General features: G+C 39.2%; 1 protein-coding gene across 2 annotated transcripts in view; it reads right to left on the minus strand.

Annotated features, from left to right (window-relative positions):
• Positions 1 to 1,746: 1,746 nt before the first annotated feature.
• The window catches only part of camk1g.L (calcium/calmodulin-dependent protein kinase IG L homeolog), a 54,894-nt gene continuing 34,399 nt past the window's right edge, over positions 1,747 to 22,241 (minus strand). For both annotated transcript variants that reach the window (XM_041581874.1, XM_018246335.2), the window contains exons 7-15: positions 21,947 to 22,085; positions 19,989 to 20,112; positions 19,507 to 19,582; positions 16,458 to 16,570; positions 15,867 to 15,945; positions 14,830 to 14,917; positions 11,285 to 12,447; positions 8,393 to 8,521; positions 1,747 to 4,202 (exon numbers count right to left, since the gene is read on the minus strand). In XM_041581874.1, the coding sequence (XP_041437808.1) occupies positions 8,431 to 8,521; positions 11,285 to 12,447; positions 14,830 to 14,917; positions 15,867 to 15,945; positions 16,458 to 16,570; positions 19,507 to 19,582; positions 19,989 to 20,112; positions 21,947 to 22,085 (1,873 nt within the window). In that variant the 3' untranslated portion in view covers positions 1,747 to 4,202; positions 8,393 to 8,430. The remainder of the gene's footprint in view (positions 4,203 to 8,392; positions 8,522 to 11,284; positions 12,448 to 14,829; positions 14,918 to 15,866; positions 15,946 to 16,457; positions 16,571 to 19,506; positions 19,583 to 19,988; positions 20,113 to 21,946; positions 22,086 to 22,241) is intronic.

A 22,241-nucleotide genomic window follows, 5' to 3' on the forward strand; every position in this document is an offset into this window, starting at 1 on the left:
TAAGTGACAGCAGCACAGAGCATGTGCAGTGAATCAGCAGAAAAGAAGATGGGGAGCGACTGGGGCATCTTTGGAGACACAGATCTTTACTACTAAAGGGCTGTGGTTGCCTTGAGCTGTTACAGAAGCCCAAAACATAATGTGCAACATTTCTAGCTACTTCTTTAGTAAGGCTTTAGTTCTTCTTTAAAGCCCATTTATCATAATAAAATATAATGGGTAGGGAGTAACCAAGGTGCAAAGTTGTAATTTTGTTTGTCCAAAATATACCTGCTCACCCAATTGTTGCATGTGTTCCCCTTCCATGCTCCTTCCTTAAAAGGATACAAGGAAGGACAACCAGGGAACACAAGACACTCTCTAGTCCTGGACATAAAGAATGTTTAAGGCAGGGGCTAAATACTTTTGTTCCCTTGCAAACATGAGTGCTATGCCATGCACTTCAAGATGGATGCAGCTGGTCTGCATCAGTGCCCTGTGTAAATAGTGTGTGCATCACATACTGATGGGACAAATTTGAAACAAGTTAGGGTGCTTTGCAAGAATTTACATAACTTTCCATTAGTGCACTGAGTAACAAGTCAAAACTGCCATCAGTCAAAATGTCATTATTATTTAACCCTGAAAGTTATTATAATAAAATATATATTTCTTGTACGACTTATCTCAGTGGGACTTGGCTTTTACTATTGAGTGTTGATCTTAGATCTACCAGGCAGCTGTTATCTTGTGTTAGGGAGCTGCTATCTGGTTACCTTCCCATTGTTCTGTTATTAGACTGCTGGGGTGGGGTACAGTACAGCAGTAAAGAGTGACTGAAGTTTATCAGAGCACAAGTCACATGACTGGGGGCAGCTGGGAAATTGACAATATGTCTAGCCCCATGTCAGATTTCAAAATTGAATATAACAAAATCTGTTTGCTCTTTTGAAAAATGGATTTCAGTGCCGAATTCTGCTGGAGCAGCACTATTAACTGATGTGTTTTGAAAAAAAAAAAAAAACAATTTTTACCATGACAGTATCCCTTTAAATGATCCCCACTCTACTTTCCTCCGGCACAAAAAGCCCAAATAAAAAAGTTTTGACATTACTAGTCTCTTGATTACAGAATTACATTATCCCGCTCAGTCATTTTAGTGGTTTGCCAACTCCACAAAAGTTTTTATAATGCTTTATAATAATTGCGCAAAAAAACGTTTTAACAATGTTCAAAAGACTGCTGTCAGCCCCGCAGGGCAATTTGGGAAACATTCGGATACTATTCACTAAAGCAGAGCTCTGTTTTTCCATTATAGCACTTTGCTGTTGGGCCTGTGTTAGTAAAAGAACCTTAAAATGTAAACCTTTTCAGCGGTGTTGGCTTCCATGTCCTCCTGCTGGTTTGATATGCAGCTTATATGTACCTTAGGGGCAATTTGCTGCCATTAGTCTCCCACGCACACAACCTTCAACACAGTCTTGTAATGAAGCTGCGGCTGCCACACAAAGAAATCCTCTGTAGCTCACTCACATATGAACAGAAAACTGCTGGTTGCTATGCCTCCTGCTATTTGGTATATATACTAAATACGTTTATAAAACCGACTTTCTATTCACCATAAAATAACACTTAAAAATGTAAATGTTTAATGGAAGCGAATCTGAGTGTCTATTTTATTTCTGTACGCCCAAAGCATTTCAGCTCAGGCCGAATATTATCTGCGCGCCCCTCGGAAGTGAAGAAATTGGATTCAAACTTCTGAAGTCTTTTTAATTAAAAAAAAAAGAAAGATAGATATTTATTAGTTACTTCATAATGCCATATTACACAAGCTGCATCTGTTCAGCACATTATTTCCATAGGCATATGGAACACTGCTGAATAAATCTTATAATATGCCGCTATAAATACACCAGGCTTTGGAACATGGTGAGTTCATCTGAGTTTGATTCACGCCAAGCTATAGATCAACCCACGCTATTTTGTAAAATATTAAATCCTGAGCATATTGGAACACATAGAACAACAATTGGCATCAAAGACACACAGCCTGGTAATTAGTTAAAAAAAAGAACCATCGCTCTCTTTTTCAAAATGTCTCCAGCAAATGAAATAGGACTGTGCATCCCATGAGTACCTGAAGCAGCTGGCGTCCGGTTTATAAAATGCCCACAGGCAACAGAACGTAACTGGAAGGCCGTTATCATCAAAAATAAAGATTGGATTGTGCTTTGAATACAATATGTCATGTTTGGTAAAGTATCTTTGGGGAAAGAGAATCATCAAATGGTCACCATCTTTCTCTTACAGAGCAGAAGCGCTGTCATGCTCTATGGTTAAGTTCCTAGCTGTTTTTGTAAGAGAGTATTGCACCCATAATGGTCAGAGATCCTATCTGAAATCTAAGTGGCCATTTACTACATGCAGGACATTGACATTAATAACATGGAGATCAGCCAATTGCTAACTGCCATGTCATAACCCTGCCCCTTGGTGCAATAGACCTGCCCTGAATCATCTCCCGCCCTGCCCCTGACATCATTCGTAGCATCCCCTGCCCAGAATTCCCCACTGGAAAAGGTGGCAACCCTAGTTCCCAATGTAGGGACCCATTCCTTTACATGGGTGTCATTTAGACAAGCCAGTTGCAATGGCACCCTATACTTTCCCCTATGGCAGGCAATAAGGACACATCTAACTGAGCTTTGCACCTTGTACTGAACTTTTTTATTCAGCACAGGAACTGATATAAGGATTTAATATTTATACTATATTATTATATACTATATTATATTTATAATTACCCATTTATTGTGGGATTTTGAGCCCTTAACTGTATCAATTAGCAGCAAGACAAACAGCATATTTCCATTTTTAATAATAATAGTTATTTTTTTTTCTAAAACTACATTCATTTTACAAAGAGAAAAACAGCACAAATTACTTAGAAGTTGTAAAAATGATAGAAAATATTTAAATAAGGGAATTTTTGGGATGGTAGTATGTATACCTAAAAATGTTTCCTGGATAGATAGCTAAGTGCCACCCACTGCAGCCAGAAGTTTCTAGCACTAACATAAACAATAATATTACATAGTGATTGCATATGGGTTTTATCCCAACAGGAGCAGCCAAGAGATGCACAGTGGCTAATCACTATCTTGCATACAACCATGGACATGTAAAATACCTTGTATGTCTGGTCTTTGCTGTCTTATATAAAGGGGAGATTGTTAATCAGCATTAAAGGAACAGTAATACCAAATAATGAAAGTGTTTTATATAGTTCATATAAACAAGCTGCTGTGTAGCCACAAAGGGCGGCCATTCAAAGCTGAAAAAGGATTATGCAGCAGATAAGCATTGCAGTATATAATGGGATTCATCAGAACTTATCTGTTATCTATTGTGTATCCTGTGATTGAATGGCTGCCCCCATGGCTACACAGCAGCTTCTTTACATAAACGATAGTTGTATTTCTGAAGCAAATCCACCAATATTACCAGTGTAGAGCAATAGTTATTATATTGCCATTCCTTTAAAACATTTTATTTTTTTGGTGTTACAGTTCCTTTAAGAATATAGACTGAATAGAGTTACATGCATGAACAAAACCCATGTTAAAAGCAGCTGTCTGGTTAAACAGCAGAGAGCGAAGCCATTTTCTAAGGATACATAAACAATCCATTTAATGAAAGCTCAACATCTAATTGTGCAAAAACTGTTAAATTATTTACACCATGGCGGCATCCTAAATCAACGCGCCTCAGTTCAGTAGCTGCGTGAGACTTCTCCTAATAACTCCTGCTTCTCAGTCAATATACATTTTTATAATTATATCATTTCGAAACAGTGTCCATTCTCACTTATTCACAATATTTACATTTTTATAAAGACTACAGATGTATAGATAAGAGTTACACAATGCTACACCTTCACACACAGGTAAAATAAAAGTCATAACACCAGTTACAGTGCAGTTGGTTAATATGCAACTAAACTTGTCTTCCATTACATGTCCACAAGTGCTGGAGCAATGGAGCATGATATGCTCAGCAGTCCAGCCCATCGTCTGACAAAAATCACTGCCTTGTCCCTCAGAATTCTCCCACATGAATCCGGCGATGTTCCCAAAGAGGAAATGAAGAGGAATATCTTCTGCTCCCTTCTGAAGCGTGATCAATGTTAGGCTTCAATGCACAGTTCCAGTGCTGCCCTTCTGTAGTAACAAAGCAGAGATAACATGGGTTTGAAGCTGGAATGCTCTAGAGATCTAGACATACAGGTATTGGATCCATTATCCAGAAAGCTCCAAATTACAGGAAGGCCATCTCCCATTGAAGTAAATCAAATTTTAAAAATTGGTAGTATTTCTCTGTAATAATAAAACAGTACCTTGAGCCCAATTAAGATATAATGCATCCTTATTGAAGGCCAAACAATCCTATTGGGTTTATTTAATGTTTAAATTATTTTTAGTAGACTAAAGGTGGCCATACACGGGCCGATAAAAGCTGCCGACAGACCGAGTCGGCAGCTTATTGGCCCGTGGATCGCGGCCGCATCTGTTCGTTGATGCGGTCCCGCGATCCGACCGCCCGTTCGCGTTCGCTAGGATCCGATCGTTGGGCCCTAGGGCCCACGATCGGATCAGCCCGATATTGCCCACCTCAAGGATCGGATCTCTCCATGTATGGCCACCTTTAAGATCCAAACTACAGAAAAATCCCTTATCTGGAAAGCCACAGGTCCTGAGAATTCTGGATAACAGGTGTCATCCAGGATTCGGTTTTCGGGATTCGGCCAGGATTTGGCCTTTTTCAGCAGGATTCGGATGACTCCTTTTGCCCGGCCGAATCGAACTCGAAACCTAATTTGCATATGCAAATTAGGGGTGGGGAGGGAAATCACATGACTTTTTGTCACAAAACAAGGAAGTATGAAGATCCAAACTACAGAAAGATCCCGTATATGGAAAGCCGCAGGTCCTGAGAATTCTGGATAACAGGTGTCATCCAGGATTCGGTTCGGGATTCGGCCAGGATTTGGCCTTTTTCAGCAGGATTCGAATGACTCCTTCTGCCCGGCCGAAATCGAAGCAGAATACTAATTTGCATATGCAAATTAGGGGTGGGGAGGGAAATCGCATGCCTTTTTGTCACAAAACAAGGAAGTAAAAAATGTTTCCCCTCCCTCGCATATGTAAATTAGGATTCAGTTCGGTATTTGGCTGAACCCCCGGTATTCGGGGGTTTGGCCGAATCCAAAAATAGGGATTCGGTGCATCCCTTGTATTATATAGTCCAAAAATAAAACTATATTGACCATATATATAGAATTATTTGTAGAGGTATAAATGTATATACTTGATAAAGGGCCTTGGTGCCCGAAACATGTTGTGTGGAAATTTAATAAAACTTAAATGCAGTTATTCTGCCTACAGCGTGTGATTCCCATACTTCGACAAAACTGTGATAAATGTATATACTGTTGTGTCCTATGAATAAAAATGATACTAATATCTGTAGATCAAAAGTGGGTTGTTCCTGGTTTTATTATAGTGCTCTGGACACACAGGATAGGATCAAATGTTTAGAGACAATAATATGCCATTCTTCACTTGAACACCCCACTTTTCAACTACAGGTATTGGTATCATTTTTATTCATAGGATACTTAACTGGCAAGGGAAGAGGCCAGCACCAATACCTCCATCCCCATATAAGTGTTTTTTGTAATGTACTGTATGTGTAGAAATAGCATATTATCACAGATACATTTTCCCACCCCATCGATCCAACATCCATTTAAGCAGAGACCCATTTAATCAGACACGACATCAATGAATGTTTGAATGACTATTTTCTTTCACTCCACATTATCAAGCATCTTCAGTTTGATTTTCCATTAAATCAATGTAACTCTATTCTTTAAAAATGTTCACAGCTGTCTTCAAGTTGAAGAAAATTCAAGTGCTAAATGACAAGAACACACGAACGACAAAATGGAATTGCTTTGGACCCGTGGAGGCCTGTTCATCATCTATGGTCGGATTTAAGTGGTTTTAGAGGTTTTTGAAATCACAACTAATCTCACTTTCTCTAAAATTATGAATGTCATGAAATGTATTAAACGTTCTGAATAAATATAGCAAAAACTGAAAATTAGGATGCGCTCAAAAATACAAATACCTCTGAAAATTCAAGTTTTTCAGACAATTTCTAGTGGGAAAAAATCCAAAAGCCTCTAAAAGTCCAAATCTATTTAAAATGGTCCAATAAGATCAGCGCAGTGCCCATTGACCTCTATAGGACCTCGATAATTTTTACCTGGCAAAGTTTTGTATTATTGGTTTTCGTGGTTTTTACACATTTTTCTTTTTTCTTATCACATTTTTAGATTTTTTCAAAAAAAAACGACACATTTTTAGATATTTGTGGAAAAAAATAGAAATTCAATTGTCAGTTAATGGGCCCCTTAGACTTTCTTGGACTCCTTTTGGGTTTTTTCCTTAAAGGAGAACTAAACCCTAAAGTTAAAAAAAACCTACCCCCCTACCCTATATAGACCTCCTTCCCTCCTCCCCCCAAGCCTTGCTGCTACCACGAGCTAATGCCCCTAAGTCTTTAGCGGAGTTCACAGGCACCATCTTCAGCCGCTTCTGTAATCTTCGGAATGAGATTGGCACTTCGGCAATTTTCGTGAGTTTCAGTGCGTGCGCAGTTGTCGCAAAACAGAAAAATGCTCCAACTGTGCATGCGCCAATACGCCGGTCTCATTCTGAAGATTACCGAAGAGAAGAAGATGGCTGCCGTGAACTCCGCGAATATGCACAGAGGGGTATGTAACGACTTAGGGGCATTTGCCCGGGGGGCAGCTAGGCTGGGGGGAGGAGGGAGGGGGTCTATGTAGGGAAGGGGTGTAGGGTTTAGTTCTCCTTTAAAATACCAATCATATTTTTGGGTAAAACCATGTGTTTATGTCCTTTACTATTGCAATTATGCTTGATTATGAGATACATGGGAGCGAGTACTGAAATCTTTGATCTTACAACACAATACTTTTTAATATTTAAAGTAGAAATAAAGAGTGGCAAAATGTAAGATTTTGTAGCAATGGGGTAGCAAAAGTATGGTTTGAGATGACTGCAGCCATTGGTAACAAACAATCATTCATTGAGAAATACTAAAACATATTGTTTAGTATTTGTTTGTCTATAACAAGGCAAAGCCTATTTATAATCTTCTTTTGTCATAGGCAGAGTGACTCATACAAGTCTGAAAAGAAGACTAATGATATTATAGAGTATTGGTATTTATGCCATATAACTGAGGGAGTATAAAACAAGTGAAAGGAGAGAATGTGCAAAGCAGCACTAATCATACAAATATCAAATTAGCTTGGATAGTGCGCAGCAGGATTTTATAGAATCTTTGGCAGGGCCTCCTATATGAGGCAGTATACTATTTTACGTGGGATGGGTAACAGATACAACGAGACTGTGTTCCATATTTTTGCCTTTTTGACAGCTATTATCCCTTACACAGTAGATGTTTTCAATTAAATGAAACTCACCATCAGTACAGTGATTTGTGTAGAGTACAACCCCCATATGTAATATAAGGCACTAGGTTTGCCCAGGAACAGTAACCCATAGTAACCAATAAGGTGTTTGCATTTAAACAGATGGCCAGTGAATTCTACCTGCTGATTGGTTGCTATGGGTTACTGCCCCATGGCAAACTTAATGCCTTTTATTACATAACACCCAAAGACTCTTATAGTCACTCTGTATCAGGCCACATTTACACTTTTAATTCCTATTAAAATGTGTTGGAACCGTGTTGAGACTGGCTGAAAGCTGGTTGGTCAGTCATTACATTAAGGTGGCCATACACGGGCCAATAAAAGCTGCCGACAGACCGTGTCAGCAGCTTATTGGCCCGTGTATGGGGCCCCCCGACAGGCTTCCCCGATTGAGATTTGGCCGAAAGTCGGCCAGATCTTGATCGGATGGGACTAGAAATCCCGTCGGATCGCAGCCGCATCTACTAGTTGATGAGGTTCTGCGATCCGACCGCCCATTACTATTCGTTAGGATCCGATCGTTGGGCCGTTGGGCCCTAGGGCCCACAATCGGATCAGCCCGATATTGCCCACCTCAAGGTGGGCATATCGGGGAGAGATCCGCTCGTTTGGCGACATCGCCAAACGAGCGGATCTCTCTGTGTATGGCAACCTTTAGTCACTGCTGAGAAGGCTGGACATGGCCAGATAGTTATACACTCATTTAACCAATGGTTTAGAAACTTTGCATAAATCAATTCATTCTGCCATTGGGCCCATCAGCTGTATATGCCTGTGTGCCAGGTCAGCAAAGTCATTTGGATCTGCAAACGTTCTACTTACCATGAAAAATGCGTCAACTTCAGTGACAACCATGCAGGTCACATAACGGAACAGACACCTGTCTGTCCGCTGCCACAGTGGGTGTAATTTGTCCCTTTCATCGGAGCCGTAACAGCATTCATGAAATTCCTGATACAAGATACAAAGGAAATCAAAATGTTGTACGTTTACAGATGATTTTCTCACATGAAGAATACTGCACAAAATCTACCTTAGAAGTTTTTTTTGTATCAGGCTTTTTAAATTAAACATGAAACCAAATTCTTTTTTTTGGGAATAGAGGCGGGGGCAGGCAATTACTTTCACTTTCCATTTTGCATTTCTTACATATCACTGCCCTCCTCACATTGCCCCTCCCTGCTCACAGTCTATAATTGTGTAGCTAGTAGGCATGAGCATCAAGTTTCCCATTCTTGCACACAAACAAGATTTTAAAGGTTTTACAAAGCTTATCTTAATAAACTGCTGCCTGCTTGTTGTGGTTGTGAATTCCAAAGCAGGTGGACACTATGGTTGCCACCCGGCCGGTATTTTACCGGCCTAGGGCCGGGATAACAAATTTACCGGCAATGTAGCTGCCGGTAATTTGTAATACCATTTACAAAATCCCCTGCCCGACGATGAAAACTTACATTTTCGTCGGCTTCGGGCGGTGGCCCGTCCCTTTTGTGATGCTACTCCCCATGGCTACGCCCCCTTTGCAGTGCCCCTCATCAGCTCCGCCCCATTTTTTGCATCACGTCCGCCCCTTTCTTTTCCGCCCCCAATAATTTTTTTTTTAAAGGTGGCAACCCTAGTGGCAACAAAGATTTGAATTATTTATATAATGTAAGAAAACTTTATTTTGCTTTACAAAAACAATAGATAAGAATTTGGAATTATTCCTTAGGGTAACAGGTCCCCTTAAAGTCTATGCACAATTCAGCCACATTGACACTACACATAAAGATTCTTGTGCCCGTACAACTTGCAGCATTGCTAATGTACCCACCCCATCTGTTCTGTTGAATTAAGTGCAAGTGAATGTATTGATGTAAAGAAACTGCAGAATTACTGCCAGCTTGTAGGGTTTCATCCACAGGTTACATCAATAGACATTAAATAAATAAGGTTTAAAGTACCAAGGCTTTGAAAAAATGAAATGCCAATAACTTAATCAAAAGTGGGGTCTTCACAAATTTATTGTAGTGCTCAGGACACGCAGATCACAATCAAACTTTTCAGGACATCAACTGCCCTTCTTCACTTGATTAAGGTATTGGCATTTGATTTTTTCAAGGCATTTACAACTGGAGGTGGGAGAGGCCAGTACCAATACCTTTTCCCCATAATTCAGATTTTTTACATATTAAAGTACCAAGATTCACTCATGATATGTTGGCACATTATAAATAGGGATGCACCAAATCCACAATTTTAGGATTCTTTGTGAAAGATTCTGATGAATACTGAACCAAATCAGAACCCTTATTTGAATATGTAAATGATGGAAACAATGGCAAAAGAGAGTAAAAAAGGTTTGACGAAAGTCACGTGATTTTTTCATTTTGGATTCAGTTCAGCCAGGCACTTGGATTCGGCCAAATCCGAATCCTGCTGAAAAAGGCAGAATCTTGGCCAAATCCTGAACCGAATCCTGGATTCGAAGCATCCTTAATTATAAATATATGTTATTAATAATAATAATGTTCTTGTTTCTGAACTTGATTTTGTTCTAGGGACAAAAAAATCTAGTGTAAGTGTTGTGACAAACATTGTAAGAGAAGGATGGTATAAGAAACAGCATTCACTTTGTCAGTTGTTGTTTGTGACAAATTAAAAACCTAGGGCAGTCACAGTGGTTCCCAAATTTGGGGGTGGTGCCTCAATTATTGGACACTCCAGAATGTGTAGAGTTAGGCACCCAGCCTAAAGTTAGGGTGAGGTTTAATGAGAAGTAGGGATGCACCGAATCCAGGATTTGGTTTGGGATTCGGCCAGGATTCGGACTTTTTCAGCAGGATTCGGATTCGGCCCAATCTTTCTGCCTGGCCGAACTGAATCCGAATACTAATTTGCATATGCAAATTAGGGGCAGTGAGGGAAATCACGTGACTTTTTGCCACAAAATAAGGAAGTAAAAAATGGTTTCCTCTTCCCTCCCCTAATTTGCATATGCAAATTAGAATTCAGATTCGGTTCAGTATTATGCCGAATCTTTCGCAAAGGATTCGGGGGTTCGGCCGAATCAAAAATAGTGGATTCGGTGCATCCCTAATGAGAAGTAATTTTTCTATGATAGATACCCAGGGTGAAGCAACGGAGGGAAGGGTTTTTTTAAATTCATGACCCAAAAAGTCTAACAAAAATCACTGACCTAGGGGGTTATGGACTCTTAGAACATTTACTCACACATTTGGCAGCATTAGAGAACAGATACTTAGGATTCAAAGGTGGAAATTTGTAGCAGCTCTTCCCTTGACTATCTTGCTCTCCTCAAATAAATTCTGAAACCTTTCTCTTATTATTTTTTCTCTCACTTGTCTTTATTCATCAAGCCATTCCCCACTTCTTTCAGTGTCAGAGCAGCCAGACAACTCCTCAGTGCCAGGATGGATTTATTTACCTTCAGCTATCTGTGGTCAAGTAATGGATTGATTAATTTACAAATGAGTTCCTGATTTCACTTGTCTGCATCAATCCATTGCTCAACCACAGTCCTTATAATTTCCTGGAGAGTCTCCTGCACCAATGTTAGCTCCATGCCTGAGTGTATACAAAATGTTGCTCATATGTGCCTATCTAGTTAGTTATGATGTAATGATAAGACAGATGATTATTTATAATACAAGATACCTGGAGGATAATTAGAGTAACATTTCCAAACATGTTACTATTTTTAAGGGAACTTACTGCTTCTTGTGTGATTTCTTTACCAGGCCTGATTCAGTGCAAGAAATGGGCTTGCCTTTCTCGTAGGTCTCGCTTGACATTCCATTTGTTACATATACGTTAGCAGAAGCTGAAATCTTATCAGTCTTAAAGGGTCCATTAGATAAGTCCAGGGGTCTGCACTGAGGCAGATCTGCACATAACGTCTTATAGTCCAAAGTAGATTTCTTTGGAGACGTGTTCCTTCTGTCTGAATGGTCTTGAACAGAGGTTTGGGGGGTGAACCTTTCAGAAGGGATTTTTGGAGAAATAGGAACTTGCACAGGAGATTTTTGGGAAGGAGGAGGTTTTTGGGAGCTACTAATTAAAATACTTTTAGGAACCGTTGACTTCTTAGAAGGAGAATTTGTTGAAGGAGTTTTACGGAATGAGCTTTTAGGAGATTCACTGTAATGGACAGGGGGTGAAGGGAGATCTAGTGAGTGAGAAAGATTCTTGGTATTTATAATATTTTGCTTATGCTCCTTTGCACTGTTGTCTTTTTGCTGTGGTTTATTTACATCGACAGTCACGGACGCCTGACTTCCCTTTGTCGAAGAAGATGATTTTCTTTGCAAATGGTCGTCTTTCATCGCAGAACTTTTTTCTGCAGGCATGCGGTGATCTGGGCTGGTTTGGGTTGCACAATTTTGTGTGGCACTCTTACTGAGCATTTTTCTAGAACCTGGGTTATTACTTTGGACCCCCCTACTTAACATGTGGGACGAATTCAAGTCAGTTGGATGATTCTGGGATTGATTCTTGTAGGCTTTCTTGCTTTCCTCTGATTGAGGCTGCCCACAATGTGAAGGCATGGCATCTTTTGACTTGCTAGTACATGGTTCATGGACTGATACTGTTCTCAGGCAGGAGTTCTTTTCAACATTGATGGTACCACAAGACATTGCTGTACCTGATCTTACAGGCATTTCACTTGATGATACATCTGGATGCAGCTTTAATAATTCAGACGTGTTCCTTTCCTCTGTGCTGTTGACATTAGGAGTGTTTGCTCTTGTGTCGTCACACACTTTTATAGAGGGAACCTGATTCTTGGAATCAGAAGGAAAGCCGGTGCTAGTCTGGCTGTTATTCATGTGAAGTTTTTTCATGTGATATACCACAGTCGCAGCATTAAATGCTTGCTGGAAATAGGGAAAAGGATAAATAGTTAGAAGCAATTATTACCATTATTAATATTAAATAAATGTTAATATTTACTCTTTGGTACAGTACAGATTATTTACATTCCATGACATTTATAGTGTCATATCAATTCAAAGAAAGTGACGTCTTTAAAGAACAACTTGACAGCCAATGTAAAGCTAATCTGAGATTATTAATTGATCAAACATTGATCCTTTATTTACTTGGGTTTACATTTAGATTTATTTGACAGATATAACCTCACTTTCTGTTGATAGTTTGATGCTTTGCTACTCAACTTAACCTTAAAGGAAAAGGAAACCTAGTCGGCGCAAAAACCCTCCCCCCTCCAGTGTGTTGCCCACCCTCCCTCCTCCCCCCTGGCCTACCCGTCCCGCTGGGCAAATGCCCCTAACTTGTTACTTACCCTTCTGTGCAGGTCCAGTCCAGGGAGTTCACAGGCACCATCTTCTTCCACGCGATCTTCTTCCAGCCGGCGTTTTGGCGCATGCGCAGTAGGAGCATTTCGCCGGTACGGATCTACTGTGCATGCACCAAAATTCACGAAGTTTTCTGATTTCACTTTGTGATCCGTACCGGCGAAATGCTCCTACTGCGCATGCGCCGGTCAAAGCAGGAAGAAGATCGCTTGGAAGAAGATGGTGTCGGTGAACTCCGTAGACTGGACCTGCGCAGAAGGGTAAGTAACAAGTAAGGGGCATTTGTCCAGCGGGACGGGTAGGCCAGGGGGGAGGAGGGAGGGTGGGCAACACACGGGAGGAGGGGAGGGTTTTTGCGCTGACTAGGTTTCCTTCTCCTTTAATTCAGATACTAACCACAAAGGGACAAACTTACTAAGTGCGAAAATTCGCCATTGATGGCTTCGCTGGCAGCGCAACACTTCACCAGGCGAATATTTGCTCAGACAACGCTAATTCACTAACATGCGAAGTTGCGTCCAGGGCGTCGAACGCTGGCGAAGTTGCGTTAGTGTTAATTCGGCAAGCAGAGCAAAGTTGCGATAACATTGGCTAATTTGCATACTGTGGGAAGTTAAGGTTGAATGGACTTATATATTGCAGCAAATACATTACATTACACAAGCCCAGGGAACCTTAATAAAAGAAAATAGAGTTGTTATAATCAGGGGTGCTCCACCAATGAGGCGAGTTGAGACACTCGCCTCAGGCGGCAGCGCCCCCCTGGTTGCCAGGGGCGGCAAAAATGCCGCTCCTGGTAACTAAGAGCCGAATTTCCGGTTTTCAAACCGGAAATTCGGCTCTTCTAGTGCAGAGAGCGCTATTGCGCTCTCTGCACTAAGCGTCACGGACCGCCCCTGCCCTCTCCGGCGCTATAAAGGTTAGTGCCGTGGGGAGGGAAGGGGGCGGCGAAAGAAGGCCGCCTCAGGCGGCATTGTAGCAAGAATCGCCCCTGGTTATAATGCCCTACACATGAGCCCAGTGTATAGTTTACAGTATGTGCCATATGTAAGTAAGTATAGGGGGGAAGCCGGTTATCCGAAAAAAAATGTACACTCTTTTGAAGCCTATCACCCTGAAAAAAGGAAAAGACGCCAGCGTTTTTGGGACTAAATTTTTAGGAAGTCCTATCTACTCTATGCACTTCTCCTGGTCTGAGGTGGCGAAGGCAAGTCTGGCGCAAGAAGTAACGCTCATTAAAGTATCTTAGTGAATTTGCACAGTTACGTCCCTTCGCAGAGTGCAACTTCGCCTGCCAATTGAGTGCAAATGAGCACCAGTGTCAGTCTCTTTCGCAGTAAATCGGCAAAGTACCGAAATGACGACGAATTTTTGCCATCATTAGTCACTTCACCCTTTGGTAAATTTGCCCCATAGGGTGCTAATCATGTGTTCTTATGGATAATTCTGAAACTGGTCATGGACCTGCTGGGCCTTTGGGCTGTCACTGTAAGTACACTGCATGCAGAACAGCATTCTTTATGTCTCTGTAGTAATGAGCAAAGTTTTTTGCCAGCCATGGATTTGCAGCGAAATTCCAAATTTCGCCATCTGCAATTTTTTTCACAAAACTGCAGAAAAAGTTCGCCATAAGAAAAAAAACGCCCATTAACTTTAATGCATTTGAACAAAATTTGCAGAGACAAAATAAGTTCCCGCAAGAAAAAACTCCCATTGCTTTTAATGCATTTGGAGTGAGAAAAATTTTGCGTGTGAAAAAAAGTCACATGGAAAAAAAATTGATGCCCATTGACTTCAATGTGGGTTACAAATTTTTCACTATTTAGAACATTTTTCAGCGAAACGGGACAGATTCGCTCATCACTGTTTCTCCGTTAACCACCAGTGGATTTGGTAACTCCTCCAAGGTAAATGTAAGGGATTAACATAAAAAGAACTTACTTTCCACTTGCTTTTAGCAAAGTTCTTTTTGATTTGAATGCTCACTGAGCGATAGATATCTCGGTGGAGGGCAGTGTTCCCAGCAATCCTGCAGAAGAAAAGGGTTTTTCTTATCAACTGAAAATTATACTTAGCAAAAATAATATGATGATCATAGAACCCATTCCTATTTAAGATAGCATTAAAGGGCATGTAAAGGCAAAAAAATTAAATCCAATTTTTACTTTCTTTAATGAAAAAGAAACCTATCTCCAATATACTTCAATTAAAAAATGTGTACAGTTTTTTTTAAAAACCTGTATGCAGTGCAATTCTCCGTACATTTACTGCTGTGGATAGGAATTGTCAGATGGTCCCTAACTGCTGAGCAGGGAAACAATCCTACTTATGAACAGCAGGGGGAGCCCTCGCCTTACTTTCCAGCCATGCAGAACTCAAGCAGCTTTGTTTATGACCACACTCAAGCAGCTCAGACCACACTGAGCATGTGCACAGTCTTAGTCTTGCAAAGATGTTTAACAAAGTTACAAGATGGTGACCCGCTGTAGCCAACTTTGAAAGTATAAATTATTTGTTTGATTAGGCTTGTGGTGCAGTAAGTTCATGTTTATGTTTAGTATACAAAATACAGCATTTCTAGCCTTATTCTATTTTAGACTTTACTTCTCCCTTTAAACCATTTGTGGTCAGTGTAAATGTCAGTTAAGGGAAGCCATTAAGAGTTATACAATTACTTTTTAGTGAAGCGCAGAACGGTAATATTATCTTTGCATTTATCCACAATATTATACAACCTACACTATGTTAATAGCAGATCTTATAATGTTCTTATTTGCATCAACAGGGCAGCCAAAAACACAAATGCACCTGTTATTTTGAGAATACATTTTATAGCACCAGGGAGGTGTGCAGCAGTGATTTGTGAAGTGCCTCTTGCTTTGCAGATTACATACTAATGTAATTCTCAGTCTTTGCAGTAAAACAAACCTCCCCACAGCATGGTTTACTTGTTGTTAGAGATCCCATACGTTTCTTACCATGGGTGCTTAAGGGCTTTCTCACAGTTATACCTCTTCTTTGTATCTTTTTCTAGGAGGCAGCTAATGAAGTCTTTTGCTGAAGAAAATAAAAGATAACGTAAGTGGCAGGCAGTGTGTGTTACTTACTCATTTTTCAGTCCAGAGCAGAATATATTTCATTCAGGTTCGATGGCCAGGCAGAACAAGCCACTTATTATGAGTAGACAGGCAATTAAATAGAACGTGAAGGTAAAGCAGTATATGAAATTGGGGAAGGAAATAAACATGGGCAGCCAACACCAGAACTTATGAACATTGCTAAAGGATGCTTATTCCTTACTCCTTAAAAGAACTTGTCTCTATATACAGTATAGTAAAATAGTAAATTATGCTGAGCTATCTTCCATAACCCTGTATTCCCTCACTTGCTAAAAAGCCATCCAACTCCTTTTTAAAGCTATCTAATGTATCAGCCTGTACAATTGATATTAAATAAGCCGAGACACCCTATTTTAAAGCAATTTTTTATGCAATTTCCTTCCCCCTGTTTTTTTAACTTGGTAAAGATAAATAGACTCAATAGTTAGGTCTCTTTTCATTCATACATACCAGATCTGGAAATATCATCCCAAAATGGAGATTCAAACTCATATGCTCCTTCTCTAATTTTCTCAAAAAGTCTGGATTCTGTTTCTTCATAAAATGGAGGGTATCCACATAGCCTATATAAGAAGTATATCACACAGAGAATCATACAACAAGACATGGGACTGCGGTGTAGAACAACTGATCACAACAGATTTAATATCAGAGTTATGTATCAAATCAAAAGTTCTGATCTATATAAGCAGTTTAACTATCATGTGGCACAATAAAGCTTTTACATTCCAAGGAACATTCAAGGAATGAGGTTTTACACCATTTTTGCTAGACACTGCTATGTCATGTGTCTATATATATATATATATATATATATATATATATATATATATATATATATATATATATATATATATATATATATATAAATAAAAGATAAAAGACTCCAATATCCGCACACGCTATCTGGTATTGAATAAGTATCGGGTGATGTGCTGTAGTTGAACGTTGTACGCACACCGTATCTTCTTTGCTCCAAAGGATTTATTAGAATACAAAAAGCATTTACATCGGATTTACATCGACGTTTCGGTTGTGCTCTACAACCTTTATCAAGATGTGTTACTTAATCAAGATGTGTTACTTGATTAAGTAACACATCTTGATAAAGGTTGTAGAGCACAACCGGAAAGTCGATGTAAATCCGATGAAAATGCTTTTTGTATTCTAATAAATCCTTTGGAGCAAAGAAGATACAGTGTGGGTGCTACTCTCTGGTCCTATATATATATATATATATATATATATATATATATATATATATATATATATATATATATATATATATATATATATATATATATATCTTTGTCCAAGGAATAGGTGCACACTGGGATTTGGTTATAAATATACAATTTCAAATTTTTATTGTCATATTTTAAAAAATCTGCCAACGTTTCTGTCTCCAATATATATATATATATATATATATATATATATATATATATATATATATATATATATATATATATATATATATATATATATATATATATATAAAAATATATATATATATATATATATATATATATATATATATATATATATATATATATATATATATATATATATATATATATATACATACATAATGTGTGGATCTGAGAAAGTTTGATTGATTTTTAAATGTTTTAGCAAAAATGGCCATCTCATTAACAGAGGCATGTAGTGTAAGTCAATATCCCCTTATCTTTAGGCAATAAGGTATAATAAATGGTGCTGGTTTCAGTCTGGGCTAAAAATTATCATTATCTATCATTATCTTTAAAAATGAATTTATTGGAGCTCCCTATAGATCCTCTCTGGCCCCAGACACTTTTAAATGAAACAGCCCTTACCAAAATACAGAAGAAAGAGGATAGCCAATCAAAGCCCTGCATTAACAAAGGCAAATATAGACTGCAGTTCCCTGCCAGGTCCACCTGATTGTTGATTGGCTGGCATCCTACAGTCTAAAATCCTGAGCGCTGCCTGCTCCTGTTCACTACCTGGAAAAGCAGCTAGCGAGAAGTGGAGCAGATGGGATTTTTGTGGATATTTTCAATACAGCAGCACAAACACAACTTTTCTAAGCTCATTCCTTCTATATTTAGGGTGGTATAAAGCAATGGCACATTCTTGCTTTTTACACAGTATGTCCCCTTTAATAGGAAATGCATTTATCAAGTTCAGATGGTCACATTGTGAATTCATTATCCAAAAGAGTGTCTTTTTTTAAGGAGACATATAGGATAAATGCAGGGCCGGCCTTAGGCCTATTGGACCAATTGGGCCCAATAGGGCCCCGCACCTCTGGGGGCCCCGCACCAGAGGGCAGCACAGATAATATTTCCCCCAGCACATGATGCTGCCTGGCCTGCCCCCAACTTTGAGAGTCCAGCCCATCCCCAAATCCATAGGTCCAGCCCACCCCCAACTCTGATAAGCCAACCTATCCCCCAACTCCATAGGTCTAGCCTGCCCCCAACTCTCATAAGCCCATCTTTCCTCCAACCTTGATAGGCCCTGCCTACCCTCAATCCAACCAAGCCTGCTCCCAAGCTGAATCGGCCCAGCCTGCCCCAAACTAATTGGCCCAGTCCACTCTCCTATTTCCTCCCTCTCTCTCTTACCCTGTGTGCCCCTATTATGTGCCCCTATTTCATCCCTCTCACTCTCTTACCTTGTCTGCCCCTTTCCTTACTATTTTGTGCCTGTATGCCCTTATTTTCCTAAATACTTGGTGTGTCAGTAGCCAGCAACACTTTGTCTAGGGGCCCCGCCAACATGGTCCCAATTGGGCCCCACATTTGATAGGACCAGCCCTGGATAAATGAAACCCCCCTTATTTTCTGGGCAATAATGTATTCTGCAAGGTGCTGGTTTTACTTGTGGCCAAACATTAATATTATCTTTAAAAAAGCCCCGTTATAGGAGCTTCCTATAGATCTGCTACAGTCCCTGTAAATGTTTCAAATGAGGGGTGGTCATGTCCTAGCTGTTCCTGCCAGAAGCACAGTAAGAGGGGAACAGCCAATCACAGCCCTGCAGTCACAAAAGCAAAGAAAGGCTTCAGTTCCCTATCAGATCAGCCTAGCTGTTGATTGGTTCCTATCCTGCAGTGCAGTGAGCTGGGTGCCACTGGCTCCCCTGCACAGCCTGGGAAAGGAGGCAGCAGATGGGCGGGACTAGTAGTTTTGCAGAAATTTTCAATAAAGTAACCAAAAATATGACTTTCTAAAACACATTCCTTCTATATCTAATAGAGTTTAATGCAGTGGCACATTCTTGTTTTTTTAATTAATATGTCTCCTTTAAGAGCATGAAAGCTGCGAGGCGTCTTCAGCAATTACTTAAATTCAACCAAGATAGCTGCTGTGTCTCTGTGTTGGTTCCTCTGTTCTTTGCTAATTTAGTTCACTACTTCAATGTAAACAATGAAGAAAACACACATCTATGCAAAATCTATGCTTGTTCTGATAATAAACTTTGGTAATGCAACTGATAGAAAAGGACTTACAAAATATAGGTAATAACTCCAATAGACCAGCAGTCCACTGCTTTACTGTACGGCTTTTGAGCAAGAACCTCCGGTGCTGGGGAACACACAAAAGAAACAACAGAATATATCATACACAGGAATCATACAGTAATGGGACTAATGAATTCTTCTTTATTGCATGCACTGGTGCAGATTATAAATTATGCAAATAAATATATATAGAATGGACGAATGAATACATTTGTGGGCTGTAAAATGAAATAAATACAACAATTTGCACTGATCCTATGTTTTCATTTATCCATTTTTATTCTGCTCCCCCAACAGTGATTTGCAAGTATCTTTGGAGAACACTTTCTACTAAATTCACAGTTGAAAGGATTGCATTGGCAACATTCAGCTTGGCATGTCTGTTATTGCCATTTGTGTCTGTTTTCTAATCAATTTACTGTCTTTTAAAACACAGTTTGAAGTTAATCACATCATTAGGTTTGGCTCACCCACATATCCCGGAGTGCCGCATGCGGTAGACATGATGCCACTTTCTTCCATTTTAGAAAGGCCAAAATCTGTTATCATTATCTTGGAATTGTCATCAGGCGTTAGATACAGTAGGTTTTCAGGCTGTAAATGACATTGTTGACTTATTTCACCGGTTCAAACAGGGTGCAAACTATTTTCAATATATAAAATAAGTCACTATTACAGGGGCAGTGAAGATGACAAAGCAGTAGATCTATATTTGGCATTACAATCACTAACAGTTTAAGACACACGTCACATTTCCTTGGCAATAGAGACAGAAATCAGAATTTAAATTAAAAAAGTCTGACCAAGAAATTGAATCCACAATTGGACCTTATTTGTTATTAAAAACGGATTGGGGACAAACTCTATAAAATCAAACTTAAACCCGAATTGTACGATTTTTCCGGGCTTTTTCCTTGAAAAGCCTGAATTTTTTGTATTTTTGCCCGAAAAGTCCGAAATAGACGGATTTTCGGGCTAATTCCATTGCAGACCACAGAATGGAGACCTCTCCCACTTACTTATACAATCTCGGCAGGTCTGAGATGCCGGATTTTCGGATTCTGACTTTTTGCACCATTGGGCTTTAATAAATCCTCAAAAGTTTGAGGGGTTTTTTCACACTAAAAATTTGGATTTTATAGTAAACAAACTAGATTTTTTGGAGTTTTCAACATTTGGATTTAATAAATATCCCCCATTATGTTACTCATCTCCAATGCAGTTAAAGTCTGAAATCAGAAGAGTTACAAGATGACTATGGGCAAATGGCCGAATTTGGGCCGTTTCGCTTCGCCAGATGCCGGTGTCCTTTTTTTGTGGCAGTTTCATGAATTTATTCGCCGGTGGAGAATCGCGGGAATTCGCGCCTGGCGAATAAATTCGCTCATCACTAACAATAAGTGATATAAACTTTATACATCTAAAACTTCATCAAGGGCTTAATTGACAATGGAAATCTTTGTTGTCACCTATTTGATTAATTACTTGATTATATTTTAATTAATGTCCTTCATGTTAATAACAAGCTGTGCTATTTGCTTGATATTAGTAGTGACGAGGGAAATATTTTGCCAGGTATGGATTTGTGTTGAAAAACAAACCCCAGTGCTGTTATATACACATACTTCTATATATACCAACCTATCTATAAACTCATGTATAATATATATATATACCAGTATCTATATTAATTGTATATAATAGTATCACAATAGAGTTGCATATTATGCTTGTCCAAGAAATCATCCAAACCCCTCTTTATTGATTGTCACAGTGATGGTTTCAACCTAAAGGTCCAATAACACCAGGAAAATGTTCTAAATGTACACTGATTGGTCAGTTGGTCTGTACAGTTGACAATTTCTGTACCTTTTTCTACAAATTGTGATATTTTTATGTATTTGTTCAGACAAGAGAAAAAAAACATGGTTGATCAGAAATGATACAATAAAAACTTCACTTCTGCTGCAAATAAAACAGTTTCTATTTACAGAACATAACTGATATGTCGGATCAAATGTGTTTTTGGTGTCACTGATCATTTATGGATTTGTTTTCCTTAAAGCTTATCAGGCACTCTTCTATAATGCTTTCAGCAACATGGTCAACCAAAGGTAAACACAATATTTGTAGGGGAAAAACACTTATCTATTGTTTAGCTCTCCTCGCCATCAAATGCAGCTAGTAATTTGCAATCATTGAACAATGAAAGAGAATGGCTATGGAAATTGTTGCATGCGGGGGCGTTCTTTGTCTCACTAACAGTAGCACTAAACTACAATTATTTCCAGAACATAAATCTTCTATGACAAATAAAAACATAGTTCTGTGGCTTATGACTGTGAGCATATTTTCTATTTATATTCCCCTCTAAAAGAAATCTATTTTTCAGCAGCAATTTCTACATCATAAAAGGTTTTCCTCTTACTTTTAAATCTCTGTGTACAATTCCATTGTCATGAAGATATTTCACAGCAGAAAGGACTTGGCGTATCACATTGCTGGCATCTTTCTCAGTGTAAACTCCTCGTTCTAAAATACGGTCAAACAATTCACCCCCGGAGACCCTAAAAAAAAGTTGTATTTGTATAAAAACAAAACTGACTGCCATAAATAACTCACTTATAGAGACTGAAATAAGTGGGAATCAGTGGCCTGAAACATTATACAGGGTCTTATAGATTTCTAAGGGCAGGTACCGAGAACAAATTCTTTAAGCTACT

The sequence above is a fragment of the Xenopus laevis genome, chromosome 2L (genome assembly GCF_017654675.1).
Source record: "Xenopus laevis strain J_2021 chromosome 2L, Xenopus_laevis_v10.1, whole genome shotgun sequence".
Classification (NCBI taxonomy): domain Eukaryota; kingdom Metazoa; phylum Chordata; class Amphibia; order Anura; family Pipidae; genus Xenopus; species Xenopus laevis.